Here is an 18768-nt window from a genome sequence, read left to right on the forward strand (position 1 = left end):
AATAAAAATATAAATATTAATTAATTATTTCTTGAAAAAAAATAATATTTTATAAAATTTGAGTTTATCTTTTAATAACTATGTCAATTATCTCCGACTTAAATATGATATATGGTATGGGAGGGGTCAGTGAGCATTAACTGGGGACCTTGAAGTTGTAGGGGCCTAAAGCTGGTGCCAGCTTTGCAATCCATGAAAACTGGTAGCTTTTGTTTGGACATTGGTTACACTTAAAATTCAATTTTTTTTGGGTTAGGGTTTGTGCAGAGAATGCTAAGTAAGTAACTAGGTACGTGAACAATGATTGTGTCCTTCACATATGTGTGTAGACCCCATTTTAGTATGATTTGGAACCAAATAATTCTCTTAAGAAAAAAAGAAATTTTCATGGTGGATGCCAACTGGGTTGTGATATTGGAGAATAAAGCCACGAAGGTATTTTACTACTTCACGGGACCACCAATCATGAATTATGGATCCACTAAGATAATGCCATCTGGCAAGGTTCATATCTGACTCATTATAATATAATATAATATGTTATATTATTATTGCCCTTGTATTTTCATTTTTCAAGAAGTCAATTTTCATGTCGATATTATTATTTTTTCAGAAAAAAATTTCTCATTTTCTAATTTTGTACATTGCTTATGTTAAGACTGATTTTATGAAATTTTCATATTCTACTTAACAATTAAAAGAATATGTTCCAATTTAGTGTATACAAAATAAGAAATTTTTTTTTGGTGACTTAAAAGAAAATAAACAAAAACTAAGAAAGAAAAAAAAACAAGAAACTGCTTAAGAAAGGCAGTCCCACTGAATACTACTCTCAAACTCCTTCCAAGGCAATGGAAGCTCTACTTGGGGAGAAATAGTCCTCATTGCAGTCTTTGTCATGATGTCTGCTACTGTATTTGCATCTCTCAAGATCAACCAAAGATCAGCACGCCATTTCCAAGACATGATATCTCGGATTTTTAACACCAAAGGATCAATAAACCCAGAGCAATCTTGTAAATTATTGACAATAGTAAAAGCCTCCACACAGTCTGTCTCACATATAATGTCTCTTTGTCCCGAGTCCCATGCTAAAAGAAAGCTTCTCCAAATAGCAAACAACTCTCCTTGCAAAATGCTACGACTCTCAATTGTTCCCCGAGTCATAAATAACCACTATGAGCATCATAAACCTTTGAGGCCGCACCAGTCCAACCCCAACCGACCTCTGAACCAGCTTGAACATCTGGGTTGTAAGAGTTAATGTTGCTCTGCAGAGACTGATTCAGAGGAGAATAGATATTCTCAAGGTTCCACTGTCCAGATGACCAAAGGTCCAAGATCCTGAGATCCGAATCAGAAATGTGAACATAATCCATCTCCTGACACAGTCGCCCCTCTCTTCTCCATTTACAAAACCAAAAGTTCTGTTCCAAATCCCCAATGCACCAACTAAAACCTTCCTTTAGGATATCCCAAGCTCGACATATACTCTTCCAAACATAAGATCCCCTTCCTCGAGACTGACTAAAACAATCATCCTTAGAAGAATGGTATTTTTCCGTCAACAGTTGAACCCATAGCTTGTTGGGATGGTGAACAAGTTGCCAAACTAGTTTTCCAAGAAGAGCAATATTGACACAAAAAGGATCTCTAATTCCTAGACCTCCAAACTTCTTAGGAGTGACCAACACTTTCCAGTTAACTAGATTCAGGCCTCTACCATCAGCTTGACCCTTCCATAGAAAGTTTCGCATCATGGATTCTATCTTATTAGTTACCCCTTTAGGGAAGAGAGATACTTGCATGCGATAAGTAGGAATCGCAGTCACTACCGAGTTGAGCAAACAGAGTCTGCCTGCCTTATTAAGCAATCTTCATTTCCAGCTGGCTAGCCTTCCCCGAATCTTGTCCAAAACATCGTTGAAAGTTGCGCGTGTCACCCGAGAGTGATTAAGGTTCACCCCTAAATACTTGTCCAAGTTCTGAACGAATCTGATGGAGGAGACTCCAGTGAAAATATCTTTTATTTTGATACAAAATAAGAATTAATACGGAATAAAAAGCACATTAATTGAGTTAATATTTTTTTTATTTTGTTGTCTGTATTAAAATAATTTTTAAAATTTTAACTTCATCAATTATGTTTCTAAAATTACAGTGTAATAAATTACTTAATAAAAAAGAATTAAAATCATACTAATATGATATATTTTTTAGATAAAAATTCAGATGCAGTTAACTTTATGCGAAGTTAAAATATAAAAGTCGGTTAAATAATTTAAGGTCCAGTTTGGAGAAACAACTTAATTAAGCTTCTTTTGAAAAAATAACTTAAATAATAAATAATTATATTAAAAATAGCTTATAAAGAAGTTATTTTGTATTTGGATTTTTAGTTCTAAAAGTACTTATTTTATAGAAATATGATAAAAAATAGAAGTATTATGAGAAAAATTATTTTTTTTAACTTTTGTATAAGCTCCTAAATAGCTTCTTAAAAAGCCACAATTTGATTTTAAAAATTATACCAGATATTAATACTACTATTTTTTATAAGTCAAAAACTAAAAAAAAATTACTTTTGAAGTTCCCCAACAATTAACAGATTTGATTATATTATCATCTAACAACTTTTAATTATCAAATTTACATAAAGTTAACTGTATTTAAATTTTTACCATATTTTTATCTGATTTCAACAATGCAATTAGTATGATTAAACTATTTTATTACACAATAATCTCAGAAATTAAACATAATTCCATACTAATTGGTTTGAATGTTCAATTTCATCCAATGTAGAGTTCCAAAAATGTTACATTTATTGACACACAAGAGAATAGTCACGAGACCGCCAATGACATGGCATTGGCATGGTTATCCATTACTGCGATGGTGATAACCCTATTTTCTGCGTGCTTGCGCTGTCTCTGGTTGTTGCTGCATAGTTCAGTTTTAATTTGTCTTTTTTAATGCTGACAACGGATTTGGTCACTTGGATGTGAGTGACATCGAAAATAATAAAATAAAAAAAGAAGTAGCAAACAAAAATTCAAACCCATATGCATTTATTTCTCACGAGTACGGCGCTCATTTATCTACTTTGTGTGGCAGTTTATTAATGAGAAATTTACTGCTCCATGAACTACAATTCCTACCACTATAATAATGTTGTTTATGGAAATGAGGGTCTCCATATTGGTACATTGTATAGAATAAGATTATAGCAATCATAGCAAAGTACAACTCTAACAAGGGCTAACAATTATTGTTGTTGTTTCTATTCAATTGGAAATTACGATTAGCCCTTTAAAGTTTTGAATTCAATGAAAATCTAAACAATCCCGTTACGTTACCAACAACATTTTTGTCAACTTCTGCCAACTATTATTTATAATTATGTTTAATAGAAATGTCTTTGTAGATGTGTCTAATAAAAATGTCTTTTTTATGACTGTGTTTAATAAAAATGTCTTTATAGATATATTTTTTGAATGTGTCTCTTTATATATGTATTTAAAATATAATAATTAATTATTATTGACAATAAATTGGCAGATAATATGTTGGTACCTATACTTTTCCAAATTTAAAATACATACACATGCATTATCTATCTAAGTTTAATACCTTAGCTTGTAGGTTTTTATTATTGCACGTGATAACTTTTATTACCATTCAAGACAAATGAATAAACTACTATATGTTGATCAATCATATTCTGAATGAATTAGCGTTAAGCGTCACCTTCCACCTCATGTTAATTATATGCTTCCCTAATTAATGACTGATTATTGTAGATAAATGAAGATTAAGTAGAGGCACATGGAGATTTTCAGTGGGAATTGGGAATCAACTTATGGCAACCAGCTAGCAGAATCCACAACCTTTAATTTCTATTCAAAAAGCCACTAGAATGATGATGATACCTTATTTGAAAAGCAAGTTTATTTTGTATATGTGATTGTTAGAAGAAGTAGGCACTTCTAATGGACCTGAATTTTATGTGAATGTATATGTATAATGGGTTGTTGGGAACTTAATTAATCTTCACCTTTTCCTTTGATTTATTATGTCTTATTAAAAAGAAAAGGAAAACATGTTTTCTTTTGCTAATAGATTAAGAAGCATACTAGTGCAAATCAATCCCATAAAATTGATGCTTCAACCATCCATCCACTTTTTGTTTTATTTCCTCTTTTTAAAAAGAAACTTTGGGGAATTTAGGAAGGAGCCTATAAAATGGTACACTTGAGAAAGCCAATATATGAATTAATGCATTCAAGTTATGGGGTGTATTGAAAGTGACTTTTTACAAAATTAAAGAGTAAATGAAACCAAAGACTAACCAACGAGATGAATGTGAGTACAGAATTAATAGATAGTTAAATTTGCTGGATGCAACTATATTGGTTGGTCACAATGATCTTTATGATCGAGATTAATTAGATTAATGTCACACATATAAATATAGGTCCATTAAGTAGTCAAAACTACTTATTCCCTACCAATACCAAATCACAGGTTTTTAATGAAAAAGCAAAAGGAAAGATCGTAAAAATATGAGTTCTTATCCCTGGCTTAAATCAATCATGAAACGCGCTCTCTGAATCTTTTGTGGCATATATAATATATGCTTTTGGCAAAGATTAAAGTAGGTGCATGTCATTAATTATTGACAATAATTGTGTAGTAGTTAAGTATATATCATGGATGCATCTTATACTTTTCACTTGTAACCATAATATTCTCTTCTAAGATGGAGGAAACATACACTAGAGATATAAAAATTAAGGTATATATAATATCTATATCTATATTTTAAAATTTTAATGTCCGTGATTTAGAAACCATCCATATATAGCAACCATAAATTGTAGCTGAATTTGAATTTTGAGATTACAACAGTCTCCTTTAACATAGGACAGCTAGGATTGTGCTGGCACATACACAGGGTGATGAGTTGAAGAAACCAAAAAAATGGGTGGGAATGGAATTTGAAATATGTATGCATGGAAGGGTTAGAATAATCCTAGTACCTTCTAATCATAATGAAGTTTAATTTCAATTTAGAGAATTAATAAACATAAAAGATAAAATCATCGTGTACGTGTTCTTTTTTGTAGTAAGATTTAAAAAAAAAAAGAAACAAATTATTACAAATTACTTTAACACTTTATTTTTTCTGCATATACGTACGAGTGAATCTAATTATTAGTGGATGTCCCTGCACCTAACTTTCAATATTCTTAGCTTGTCAACATGACTTTCTTCCTCGAGTTGTTTCGCCAAACAAGCATACCGATCCAAAAATTTTCCAAAGTAATGGAGGCATTAAGATTTGTTTACATCAACCAATGACTTGGTCATTATAAATATGTTTAAAGCATGATTTGCTTTCGAACTTCAAAAAAATTTTGGATGACATTTTAAAAAGGATTTACAAAGCAACCGTATTTAATTTAGAGTACTTACGAACTTCAATTTTTTTTTTACCAAAATAGCAATGTATTAAAAAAAAAACTTGAGAATAATTGAACGTGACAATATAGTAAATAATTTTAGATGTTCGAACATTTCTATCGTTATCATAATTTTGAGACGTTAAGTCACTCAATTAAAAAGACCATGCATGCATTTAGTTTACTTTTATTATTATGGTATCATGCATGCATCTTTTCAGTATTTTAGAGGTTGATGAGTAAATGTTTGTTGGTTTCCATAGATGAATTTCATAGTTACGGACAAATCAACAGAAAGAGACCTAGCAAAAGTGGGTCCATGACCATTTGAATGAATGTTTCATTGTTTTGTGAAATTTCTGAAGGAGCTAGTAAGAGTGAGAATATTTCATGTATCAAAACAAAATACTGTAGTAGTTGGCAAGTGAAGAGTGATATTCCTTGGGGTTTGAGAAATTCCTTTGGGATAGGGACTCAATATCCACCTCCCCAACAATAATTAAACTCGTGATTTAGAACAAGTCCATGTCCATCTGCTCGATTGAACAGAGATTGTCCTTTCCAAATCCCAATAATGCATTTCATAAGGGCAATAAAAGTTAGGAAACATTTCAAGTGCACCAAGAATACCGGTACTCCAGTTATTTTAACCGTTGATCTGAATTATAAAAAATATATATAATATATATTAATTGAAATCAACGGTTAAAACAACTGATGTACCGATACTCTCCGGTGCACTTAAAATGTTTCCTAAAAGTTAAAACTCTATTTATAGAACAAATCAACAGAAATTCAAAATTCCAAGTAAGAAAGTATGATGAATAGTTATCAAATCATAGGAGGTAGTTATTTGAAAGATCAAAATGAAATATCATTGGCAACAACAAAAAAAGTCAGTTATTCATCACCGAAATCTGCATCCCATCACTACTTTAAATTTGATATGGATTTTTTTAGGCTATAAAACTTGAGATTGGGTAGGCCATTAGAGCCAGACTGTTTTTCTGACTTTTTACTCTAAGTCTCTAACCCATTGCGTAAGGCAATTGTCACAAACACAATGAAGCTGTCTTTACGATATTGACAAAATTTTGAAAGAGAAAATAAAAATATATGTTTAATATTATTCTTTTCTTTTTTCAGTGGCAAGCCAGTCCAACTTCCATGACAACAATACAAGATAAGGGAATACAATGGCTTCATTGAAATTTGCAGTCTCATATGCTAGGAAATATAACATCCACCGAAATTTGAAAATATCAAGGTTCAGAAAATAAAGTTTGCTAGCCCAAAATATTGGTTCTTTCTTAACTTACCTCCTGAATTGTTCTTTAGCAAATGCTATTGTCATGAATTACCATGTAAGAACTTACCATTAAAAATTCAGCCTGATAGCATTGTCTCCATCAATTGATGCATCTCCTAGTATTACATGAAATTTCAGTTGGAGTACCTATGCATGACTATGTGCTAAATATCCACAATTAAAGTGAGCTGACAGTGATTCTGAACTATGAAGTCCACCCCAACCTAGTTGATGATTGATAACTAAAAAACACAGGAGAAAAATGAGGAAATCCAAACTCCAATGACAGATTTTGCTTTATAGTCCAGAGTTGGTTATATGCACAAAGCCCTAATAACTGTGTGTACCAGAAGTATGAAAGGTCGGACGAATGAGCAAATTTCACTTGCGGATCACGGTGTCCTCTGCTTTCTGGGATCAGTTGAGACATCAAACCCAGGAGGTATAAAAACAACATCTTCCCATTTCGATGTTGAATTTTCCTGCAAAATTATAGCAAGTGTGTTTACATTAACGTAACAGATAAGACCACAGTAATGTGTAAGTGAATCAAGGTCCTTGTGAGTTTTCTTCTTCTTCTTCCATTACACACACTCACCTTCATTTGCTTTATTACATCTTCTAGAGTGGCAACCTGGAACATAAATCGCAGTAAGTCAACCAAAACAACAGGTTAGTGCATCGAAATTAGAAGGGACTGTTGTGAACACTTGCACTCTATACCTGAATATCCCCTTGCCTTAAAGTGGGGTTTAATTGATTCTGATCACTGGATGCCCTGTGAAGTGATTTTTCTAGGTCCTCCTGTGAGAATTTCACATGCAAGAGAAAAATTCCTCAGCTTCATTAACAACTACCTAAATTGTTACAGAAAGGTACATCAACTACACCTTTCTGAAGAAAAGTGGACGATATCTTTTATCCTGGCTCTTCAATATCAGACTTTTAGACTGAAACACAAGGATGAAACAATTCAAAAGATCAGCTCAGAGATTTAAGCAAGAAAATAAATGGAAGAGGCCTTGATTGAAATGAAGCACAAACTATGCTAACAATCTTATATGCATCATCATTCTAAGTACATTTCTAAAAGAGTTGAACAAATCCAGTTCAAAAGGTCTCTAACTCTATATATGATTATCAACCCTTTTTTCCCGCTTCATAAATCATAAACAGAAAAGATAAATCAACATTATTACATATTTAAATATTTAGATCTAGCTTCTAAGACTTTTAAACTTTCAACACTGATGAGTATTACCAATTTACCACCACTCTCACTATAGACGCATACAACACTACTCATCTCTAATTATTGTATCATGTAATCAAACTCACACTTAAATGAAAATCGCATCTATCTTAAGTCTTAACCCAGCATCAGCTGTTCATTGATGCTTCACAAGTGTAGAGTATAACATGTCAACTAAAATAGTTCAAATTCCACATTTTCATTATTGTAATTGTGTTCTTCACTTCTTCTAAGACACTACAATTTTTTTATTTCTGGGTCTAAAAACAATGTCCTTAAGCTTTGTCAATCCTGAAAGAATGGCTGTAGGCATCAATAATTGTTCTTTCATCAATTTTTTTGAGAATAATTTCCACTTTTCCATAGCAACAAATAAGCAGCTTATCTGGAAAAGAGCTATTGAGGCTGTCATTGCTGAGAAACCAATCTGAACTTCGAATAACATTTTCTATTTTTTTCTATATGCACTTCTCTATTCCGCAATCTTTTCCTAAAATTCATATAGTGAATTGTTGTTGCAACTTTCAAAATCAAACATATCACAGCACCGAAAACAAAAACTCAAATGAGATATACTAAAGCAGCTGAGAGAAGAACCTGGAAAACAGGAACACCAGGAAAGCTATTGGCAGCAAAGCCAGATTTCTCCCTCACCTGTGTAATGCACAAAGCACAAATCATTACTTTCTAACTTGAACCACAAGTAACAGCCCAAACAGGGCTATTAAAAAGTTATATCAATGTAAGAAAATTGAACATCAATACACAATATTCAGAACTCACTCGCAGGGCATTCTTTACTTGAGATTGCTCAGGTATCAATCTAAATGCCACGCCATTCACCTTCAGCTGGAAAACCTATCAGAAACAATAGTTTTTGTTTTTAATACCAAAACGGATGAAATTGAAATTGAACGACGGAAACGAGAATGCAATGAAGAAATTAGGGAACCTTGTTGAGCGCAACGGGAACAACTTTGGAGCCGTCACGCATGCGAGGGTCTACGGTTGAAACCTGGCGGAGCAGAGCTTGGGCGTCGTCTTCGTTGAAGCAGAAGAGGCCAAGATTCTTGCCGGTGGAGGCTCCGGCAACCAGCAAGAACTCCTCCGACGCGTTGCTGAGCGCGTACACGGGCACGCCCTCAAGCCGCTCCTCGATTGCCTCCCATGACATGGGTTGCCTCGGCATCGGCATGATGCTCTGACCGACCCGGGCCCACGGTGGGCTCAATGTTGGGCCCTGGAAGGCCCGGTGGAGAGCGGACAGTGCGTTGTGAAAGGGAGGGCGCGCGTGAGGGTTGTTATGGGCGAGTGCAGAAAGGTTTGTTTGGATATCGGAGAGTGCATTTTGGAAATTGGAGAAGCACTTATCCAAGTTCATAGCTTTCTGCTTCGGATTAAGGGTTTAGCTCAGAACTCAGTTCGGTGACTTTAATTTCAGAGCAAATCCTAAACCCTCTATGAAGGAGAAAGGAAGAAAGGAGACAACGACATATGTTTTTTTTTTTATGGTAGTGCTTGAAACAATGATGGGCCTAAAATAATGGGCCTCTATTTATAGACCTATAGTCCCTCTGAGCTCCTTTCATAATATTGGGCCTATACATATAAAAGCCCTCTAGCCCAAAAGTTTTGGGCCGTGTGTCTGAGGTTCTTGAGGATAGCAGAGTGGGTTTTTCTTTGCATCATGTAGTTTTCTTTTATCGATTCAATGAACATAGAATTTTTTTTTCTGAAATAAAATAAAAGAATTATTATTTTCTCAAATCTAATATTCCAACTTTAATTTTAGGAATGCGCTTGTTACGATGGGTAACCGGAGATGGTGGGCTGGACTCGCTAGGTTGGCCCAATCGTCTGAGGAAGGAAGCCTTCGAGCGGGTCTACGCCTTGGGGGCCTCCGTCCGACTTGTGAGTATGAGCGAGTGGGGGTGGTACCTGCAAAGACACTCCGATGCCTAAGTCAGCAAGGGTGTGAGCAGGTCTAGAGAGTATTGGGACTTAGAGATACCTGAGAGATGTCAGTGTATTTATAGTGGTGAACCAATAACCACCGTTGAAGTAGTGCCACTTTTTTAGGGTGATAACCGTCCCTTTATCTTAGGGAGGTTAAGATATGGCTCCTGGAAGTGGTTAGAGAGATTCTAGGGGCAGTTACTCATTTAAACGAGTGATTATCTGCTAGCTAACCCTCGTCCCCGACTTCTTTAGGGTAAGTCGTGATAAGAACCGACTTCGCAGGAGGAAGGTCGGTGCTAGGCGAGGCTCAACCCTTCGGATTGGGCCTTTTATTTGGACCTGGGCCTTATCATTGGGTCAGGGTATGAACAGTGCCCCTACTCGAGCCCAATTTCTTTTAAGATTTGGGTTCGAGTATTCTACTCGGGAACGTAGCCGACTTGGGAGGGAACCGATGTGTTTGTTTGGAACCGACGTGACTTTCGTGACTTTTGATTTTCACAGTTATGTCTAATCAAACGTCGCGTCTGTTAGAGGTTCGCGTAGGTATTAATTACCTTGGTAACGGTGCACCCATTAATGACTGCCCCGTTTTTACCATTATGCCCCTAACGTGTTTACAAATACTTTCCCTCTCTTTCATTGTTTCGTTTCTGCGATTTTTCAAATTTTCTCTTCACCCGTTTGTGCAGAATTCTTGCGTTTGAAGGCTTTCATTTCCTCCAACCTTTTTCAGATAAAGGTTAGATTTTTCTTCTTCTCCTTTTGCAACATGCTTTCTGTTTGCATGCTTTTATTTTTCGGATGGATAGGTTGATTCGTAGGTTTCTGTTTGATTCCATACTTCCCCCTTAGAGACCATGTTTTTTGATTTTCTTTTCTTTTTTCCCTTTGTAGGTTTTACCAACCCCTTTTTTTAAAAGAAAGAAAATGTCTTCTGTTGAAAGTCTTGCTCAGTGGGTTGATGTTATGGTCCTAGGGGAGGAACCTTTGGTTGACACCGAATTCATCACCAACCTTCGCACTCATCACCGAATTTGTACTTCCGACTTGTTTCTACCGACTTGAAGTTTACCGACTTGTTTTACTAATTGTTTTCTTTTACAGAGATGGCGAGGAAGAATTCCAATGAGTCTTACCAGAGAGTCCAGGAGGCCAAGGCGAGGTCTCGCGCCAGAATCGGTGGTGCCAGGGTAACTAGCTCTCCTCTTCCTCTTCCTCCCCCTTCTTCCCAAAATTTGGGGACTCCTTCTCAACCCATTGTTATTCCTGCTTCGGCTTCTTCTTAGCCGTCCCCTCCTCCCCGACCTTCTCCTGAGCCAGAGAAGAAGAAGCGCAAGGCTTTAGAGTCTGGCTCTTCTTTTGAAGGTGAGGCTAAGGTGGATGCTCCTGCATTTATCCGAAAGTTCATCTATCCCCATACCCGTATAGGTATGGATGATGTTTCTATTCGAAACCACCTCACTATTCTGGCTAAGGAGAGCATCAGGGCGGCGGGGATTTGTGCCAAGTTCCTTGATATTTTTGAGAAGACTCCTCTTAGTTCTCTGGGTTCAACCTCTAAGGTTGAAGAGTTGGAGGGAAGGCTTCTCATATATCAGGAACATGAGAAGGAGTTGAAGAAGGAGGTTGCCAAATTGAAGGAGGAGAGGGATGGCCTCTGAGAGAATGAGAGCAAGTTACAAGCCCTATGTAACATGGAGGAGGGCTCGAGAAAGAAGGCGCAGGAGAGTTATCAGAGTTTATTTGAGGATCTTGTGGCTGTAAGGAGAGATTTGTTGAACTCTCGGACTGCCTATGCCGAGTTGGAGGACTCTATTGCTGAGGGGGCAGAGGAGGCCTGGAGGATTTTTAAGGAGCAGGTCGGAGCCTTTGCTCCCGACCTGGATCTCTCTCCTTTGGATCCTGACAAGGTCGTTATTGATGGTGCCATAGTTTATCCCTCTGCTCCCGAGGTCGTCACCGAGTCAGATTTGAAGACTCGGGGGCAGAGAATCATTGAGTCCCCTCCTCGTCAAAAGGATGTTCCGAGTTCCTCCCGACCTCTCGGCACCTCTTCTCCAACTCCTATGGACACTTCTCTCCCTGGTCCTGATGGCGCTTCGACTTCTCTTTCCGACTCTGGTGGTGATCCGACTACTCCCTTTGGTCCTGGTGGTGATGCTCTTTAAAATTTTGTTGGCTATATGGGGGCCCGGCCTGTGGGTCCCCTCTTTTTTAAACTCTTTATATTTGTGGTGGTGGTATGTTGACATTTGCCTTCGCCTTTTATGGCCGTAAAAAAAATATTTATAATTGCCCTTTTTTGGATAAGGGTTTTATTTAACAAAAATACCCTTTTTGGTATAAGGGTTTCAGCTACCTTTTTGTGTGCATGCTTTCTGATTTTGATTTTTCGAAGTCCCTTTAATCTTTTCTGAAAACCTTTTGCTTGTCTGTCCTTCTAAGCCTTTTTACTTTAAGGACTTTAGGACATTCTTTAAGCTTTTTCCTAGGTTTTTCGATCTCTTTTTTGTTATTCCTTATACTCAACTTTGTTTTATTGAGTTCTATGACTTAGGTTATTTTTGCAATGCGTTTTCTTTTCTACTCGGTTTTTCATTTCGACTTATGAGTCGGAATGTCTCCGAGTTTCTCACGATCAACTTTTATAACCTCTTTACACCGACTTGTACCTCGTCGTTTTATCCTGACGACCATCTAGGTCGGTTCATGGGATTTTCACGTTTTGTCGAGCTTAAGTCGGCGCGTTTCGTAGGAAGAAAAATAAACGTGAAGGAATTTATAAGAGATATTGTAAAAGATCTTTATTAATTTGGGAAGGTACTTTACTGCTACTAAGGGTATTTAATAATCTTTTCCCCCTTAGCCTCTACTATGATACCTCATTAAAAACCCTTCTTCAGAAAAAACCCTTTAATGTTTGGGAAAAAATCGTGAAGTTGGGAAAAGAGTACATTAGGGAGTAGAGTTCGCTTTTAACTATAATACCTTTTCATATTACAAGCATGCCACAATCTTGGTAACTCGGCGCCGCTTAGGTCGGTCACCTTATAATAACCTTTTCCTAAGACCTCGCTAACTTTGTAGGGTCCTTTCCAATTAGCAGCGAGTTTTCCTTCCCCCGATTTGTTGACTCCTATGTCATTTCTGATTAAGACCAGATCGCTTAGTGCGAAACTTCTTTGAATGACTTTCTTGTTGTATCTGGTAGCCATCCTTTGCTTCAGCGCTGCTTCTCTTATCTAGGCTTGTTCTCGGACTTCGGGGAGCAACTCTTGCTCCTCTTTGTGCCCCTGTATGTTTCCGATTTCATCATGGAGAATCACTCTTGGGCTTTGCTCACTGATTTCTACTGGTATCATAGCTTCTACCCATAGACAAGTCGGAAGGGTGTTTCTCCAGTAGCAGATTGTGGCGTTGTCCGATAAGCCCACAACACTTGTGGGAGCTCTTCTGTCCAGGCTCCCTTTGCTTCCTGTAGTCTTTTCTTTAGCCCTGCTAGTATGACTTTGTTGGCTGCCTCGGCTTGTCCATTGGCTTGTGGATGTTCCACCGAGGTGAACTGGTGTTTGATTTTCATACTGGCCACTAGGCTTCTGAAGGTAGAGTCGGTGAACTGGGTTCCACTATCTGTAGTGATGGAATAAGGTATTCCATACCTTGTGATGATATTTTTGTAGAGGAACCTCTGACTTCTTTGAGCTGTGATGGTAGCCAGTGGTTCTGCTTCTATCCACTTTGTGAAGTAGTCTATCCCCACGATCAAATATTTGACTTGTCCTGGCGCCTAGGAAAAAGGACCTAGCAAATCCATTCCCCATTTTGCGAAAGGACCATGGAGAAGTTATACTGATGAGTTCTTCAGAGGGAGCTAGTGGAAATTTGCATGCATCTGGCATGGCTGGCACTTTTTCACAAACTCAGTGGCATCTTTTTGCAAGGTCGGCCAGTAGAATCCAACTCGGATGACCTTCCTGGCTAGCGACCTTGCTCCGAAATGATTTTCGCAAATCCCATTGTGAACCTCCTCTAGCACTTCAGTGGTCCTTGAGGTCGGTACGCACTTCAACAATGGTGTCGATATTCCCCTTTTATAAAGCATATTTTTTACCAAAGTGTAATGTTGTGCTTCCCTCCAGATTTTCTTGGCCTCTTTTTCCTCCTTAGGGAGGACGTCGAATTTTAGGTATTCGACTAGAGGATTCATCCATCCGAGGTTTAGCCCGGATACCTCAAGGACATCTTGTTTGCCCTCTGCTTTCACTACCGAGGGTTCTTGGAGAGTTTCCTGGATCAGGCTTCTATTGTTCCCTCCTGGTTTGGTACTTGCTAATTTGGAGAGGGCGTCTGCTCTGCTATTGAGATCCCGAGTTATGTGTTTGACCTCGGTTTCCGCAAAGCGCCCGAGGTACTCCAAAGTTTTTTCCAAGTATCTCTTCATATTTGGATCTTTTGCCTGATACTCTCCATTTATCTGGGAGGTCACCACTTGGGAGTCGCTGTATATCATCACTTTTGTTGCACCGACTTCTTCTGCCAGCTTTAATCCAGCGATCAGGGCTTCGTATTCTGCCTGATTATTTGAAGCTGAGAATTCAAATTTGAGGGAAACCTCTATTTGGGTTCCCCTTTCGTCAACCAATATTATTCTTGCGCCGCTTCCTGTCTTGTTTGAGGATCCATCTACATAGAGTTCCCATGTGGTTGGCTTTTCCTCTTGGTCTCCTGCGTATTCCGCTATGAAATCGGTAAGGCATTGAGCTTTGATTGCCGTCCGAGTTTCATATCTCACGTCGAACTCGGAGAGCTCTATTGCCCATTGAATCATTCTCCCAGCAACATTCATCTTTTGGAGGATTTGCTTCATGGGTTAGTTCGTGTGGACTCTTATTATATGAGCTTGAAAGTAAGGTCGTAGCCTTCGTGAGGCTATTACTAAGGAGTAAGCAAACTTCTCTAGTTTGTGATACCTTAGCTCGGGGCCCTGTAGAACTTTGGTGATGAAGTAAACTGGATGCTGCCCGGTCTCGTCCTCCCTTATCAGGGCTGATGCAACAGCTTTGTCTGCTACGGACAAATAAAGGACGAGACCTTTCCCGAATAGAGGTCGGGTTAGGATTGGTGGTTGACTCAAGAACCTTTTGAACTCCTGGAACGCTCCTTCGCATTCTGGAATCCATTCAAACTGGCATCCCTTTTTTAATAAAGAAAATAGTGGAAGGGATTTGAGTGCTGATCCTGCCAAGAACCTGGAGAGGGCTGCGAGTCGGCCATTCAATTGTTGAACCTCTCTTAAGCAAGTCGGGCTTTTCATTTCTATGATAGCTTTACACTTATCGGGATTTGCTTCAATCCCTCTCTGTGTCAGCATAAAACCCAGGAATTTTCCAACTTCCATCGCGAAGGCACATTTTGCGGGATTTAGTCTCATCCCGTGTAACCTTATGGTGTTGAAGACTTGCGAGAGGTCTGACAAGAGGTCGACTTCTTCCTTGGTTTTCACCAGCATGTCGTCGACGTAGACTTCCATTAGGCTCCCAAGGTGAGAAGCGAACACCTTGTTCATCAGCCTCTGATATGTGGCCCCTGCATTTTTCAATCCAAATGGCATGACCACGTAACAGAAATTAGCTCTGGGCGTGATGAATGATGTTTTCTCCTGGTCTGGCTCATACATTGGGATTTGGTTATACCCCGAGTAGGCATCCATGAACGACAAGTATTGATATCCCGAGCTAGAGTCTACTAGGATATCAATACTTGGTAGTGGATAAGGGTCCTTGGGACATGCCTTATTTAAGTCGGTGTAGTCGACACACATTCTCCATTTGCCATTTTGTTTTTTGACTAGCACTACATTGGCTAGCCATGTTGGATATTTGACTTCTCTGATGAAGTCGGCTTCTAAGAGTGCCTGTACTTGTTCTTCTACTACTAGGGCTCATTCCGGGCCGAGCTTGCGTCTTCTTTGTTGTACAGGTCAGGACCCTGGGTATACCGAGAGCTTGTGGGACATGAGCTTGGGATCTATCCCGGGCATGTCGGAGGCTTTCCAGGAAAAGAGGTCGGAATTGTCTCTTAAGAGTTTTGTCAACCCTTGTTTTAGGGTTTCCCTTAGGTTGGCTCCTATGTTGGTATTTTTTCCTTCCTCTTGGTCGACCTGTATTTCTTCGGTTTTTCCTCCCGGCTGTGGTCGCAGCTCTTCTCTGGCCCTTGCACCACCGAGCTCTATGGTGTGAACTTCTTTGCCTTTTCCCCTTAGGTTCAGCCTTTCGTTGTAGCATTTCCTTGCCAATTTCTGATCTCCCCTCACCGTTGCTATTCCCGCTGAGGTCGGGAATTTCATGCAAAGGTGGAGAGTGGACACCACTGCTCTGAGTCGATTAAGGGTAGCTCTGCCAATTAAAGCATTATATGCTGACCCTACGTTGATGACTATGAAGTCTATACTCAGAGTTTTGGATTTTTCCCCTTTTCCAAAAGTGGTGTGAAGGGGTAGAAATCCCAGTGGTCTTATTGGCGTGTCGCCTAATCCGTACAAGGTGTCGGGGTAGGCTCTTAATTCTTTCTCATCTAACCCTAGTTTGTCAAAAGCGGGCTTGAAAAGGATGTCCGCTGAGCTTCCTTGATCTACTAGGGTTCTGTGGAGATGGACATTTGCTAGGATCATGGTTATTACCACTGGATCGTCGTGTTCAGGGATTACTCCTTGCCCATCCTCCTTTGTGAATGATATGGTTGGAAGGTCGGGTGACTCGCTTCCGACTTGGTAGACTCGCTTGAGATGCCTTTTGTGAGAGGACTTGGTGAGTCCCCCTCCCGCAAATCCTCCTGAGATCATATGGATATGTCTCTCCGGAGTCTGCGGTGGTGGGTCTCTTCTATCCTCATCATCTCGCTTTCTCTTCCCATGGCTGTCCGACCTTTCTATGAGATATCTGTCAAGCTGGCCTTCTCTAGTCAGCTTTTCTATCACATTTTTAAGGTCGTAACAGTCATTTGTTGAGTGACCATATATTTTATGGTACTCACAGTAGTCGCTACGACTCTCCCCTTTTTTATTTTTAATAGGCCTGGGAGGTGGCAGCCTTTCAGTATTGCAAATCACTCTGTATACATCCACTATAGAAACTTTTAGAGGAGTATAAGAGTGATATTTCTTTGGTCTATCGAGACCGAGTTCTTCCTTCTTCTTGGGCTCCCAATTCCTCTCTTTTGTTGAGGGAAGATGCCCGGGTCGCCAACTCGAATCTCTCAGTCTGACATTCTCCTCCATGTTGATGTACTTTTCAGCTCTTTCCTGTACATCACTTAAGGAGGCGGGGTGCCTTTTTGATATGGACTGTGAGAAAGGACCTTCTCTAAGCCCATTGACTAACCCCATAATAACTGCCTCGGTGGGCAGGTCTTGGATTTCTAAACATGCTTTGTTGAACCTTTCCATATAGGCTCGTAAGGATTTTCCGACCTCCTGCTTTATTCCCAGGAGGCTTGGCACATGTTTTACTTTGTCCTTCTGGATAGAGAACCTCATCAAGAATTTCCTTGAGAGATCTTCAAAACTGGTGATTGACCTCGGGGGGAGGCTGTCGAACCACTTCATCGCTGCTTTCGACAGAGTGGTCGGGAAGGCTTTGCATCGCGTAGCGTCAGAAGCGTCAGCCAGATACATCCGACTTTTGAAATTTCTTAAGTGATGCTTCGGATCCGTGGTTCCGTCGTAGAGGTCCATATCGGGGCTTTTGAAGTTCCTCGGAACTTTTGCCCTCATTATGTCCTCGCTGAAGGGGTCCTCCTCTCCTGGGGGCGACTCTTCTCGATTGTCGCGGGAGTTCCGACTTTTGAGGGAGGATTCCAACTTCAAGAGTTTTCTTTCTAACTCTTTTCGTCACTCCATCTCCTCTTTTAGATTCTTTTCTATTTCCCTTTGTCGCTCCCGTTCCTATTCCAGTTGTTCCAGGCGGCTTTGGTGGACATGGACTAATCCCATAAGTTCAGTTGCATGGGGTGGTCCATCCTTTTCCGATTCGCGCCCTTCTGAGGAATTTGCCTTCGGATTTTTGACTCCGGAAGTACCCTCTCTATGCTGATCGTTAGTTCCTTGGTGGAGGGTTAGGTTTGCGTCATTGTCTCCAGTGTCCAGATTCTCTTGTTCGGAATCTGACTCCACATGACCCTCCTCAGGGGATCTGTCCGCCATCACTGGTTGATCTCTCGGGTCCCCGGCAACAGCGCCAATGTTACGATGGGTAACCGGAGATGGTGGGCTGGACTCGCTAGGTTGGCCCAATCGTTTGAGGAAGGAAGCCTTCGAGCGGGTCTGCGCCTTGGGGGCCTCCGTCCGACTTGTGAGTATGAGCGAGTGGGGGGTGGTACCTGCAAAGACACTCCGATGCCTAAGTCAGCAAGGGTGTGAGCAGGTCTAGAGAGTATTAGGACTTAGAGATACCTGAGAGATGTCAGTGTATTTATAGTGGTGAACCAATAACCACCGTTGAAGTAGTGCCACTTTTTTAGGGTGATAACCGTCCCTTTATCTTAGGGAGGTTAAGATATGGCTCCTGGAAGTGGTTAAAGAGATTCTAGGGGCAATTACTCATTTAAACGAGTGATTATCTGCCAGCTAACCCTCGTCCCCGACTTCTTTAGGGTAAGTCGTGATAAGAACCGACTTCGCAGGAGGAAAGTCGGTGCTAGGCGAGGCTCAACCCTTCGGATTGGGCCTTTTATTTATACTTGGGCCTTATCATTGGGCCAGGGTTTGAACAGCGTTTTTTTTT

The 18768-nt window shown here is 39.5% G+C and overlaps 1 protein-coding gene across 2 annotated transcripts; it reads right to left on the reverse strand.

Moving 5' to 3' along the window:
• Positions 6584-9515, reverse strand: LOC107629409 (protein TIC 22-like, chloroplastic). Of its 2 annotated transcripts, XM_016332199.2 has the most exons (8): positions 8979-9515; positions 8810-8884; positions 8624-8680; positions 7665-7724; positions 7498-7578; positions 7373-7408; positions 7122-7256; positions 6584-7016 (listed from the first exon to the last, which is right to left on the reverse strand). In XM_016332199.2, exons 1-7 carry the CDS (start codon positions 9405-9407, stop codon positions 7167-7169), a joined length of 828 nt encoding a protein of 275 aa, XP_016187685.1. In that variant the 5' UTR covers positions 9408-9515; the 3' UTR covers positions 6584-7016; positions 7122-7166. The 2 variants fall into 2 exon arrangements, with proteins under 2 accessions (XP_016187685.1, XP_016187683.1); XM_016332197.2 differs by having other exon boundaries at positions 6584-7256.

This window comes from Arachis ipaensis, chromosome B03 (assembly GCF_000816755.2).
Source record: "Arachis ipaensis cultivar K30076 chromosome B03, Araip1.1, whole genome shotgun sequence".
In the NCBI taxonomy this organism is placed as follows: Eukaryota; Viridiplantae; Streptophyta; class Magnoliopsida; order Fabales; family Fabaceae; genus Arachis; species Arachis ipaensis.

Coding starts and splice junctions, on each gene's coding strand:
- LOC107629409 (XM_016332199.2), bottom strand. CDS start 9,407: ATGAACTTGGATAAGTGCTTCTCCAATTTCCAAAATGCACTCTCCGAT. Junction 8,885..8,978: donor TTCCCGTTGCGCTCAACAAG/GTTCCCTAATTT, acceptor TGTTTCTGATAG/GTTTTCCAGCTGAAGGTGAA. Junction 7,579..7,664: donor GTCCACTTTTCTTCAGAAAG/GTGTAGTTGATG, acceptor AAATTCTCACAG/GAGGACCTAGAAAAATCACT.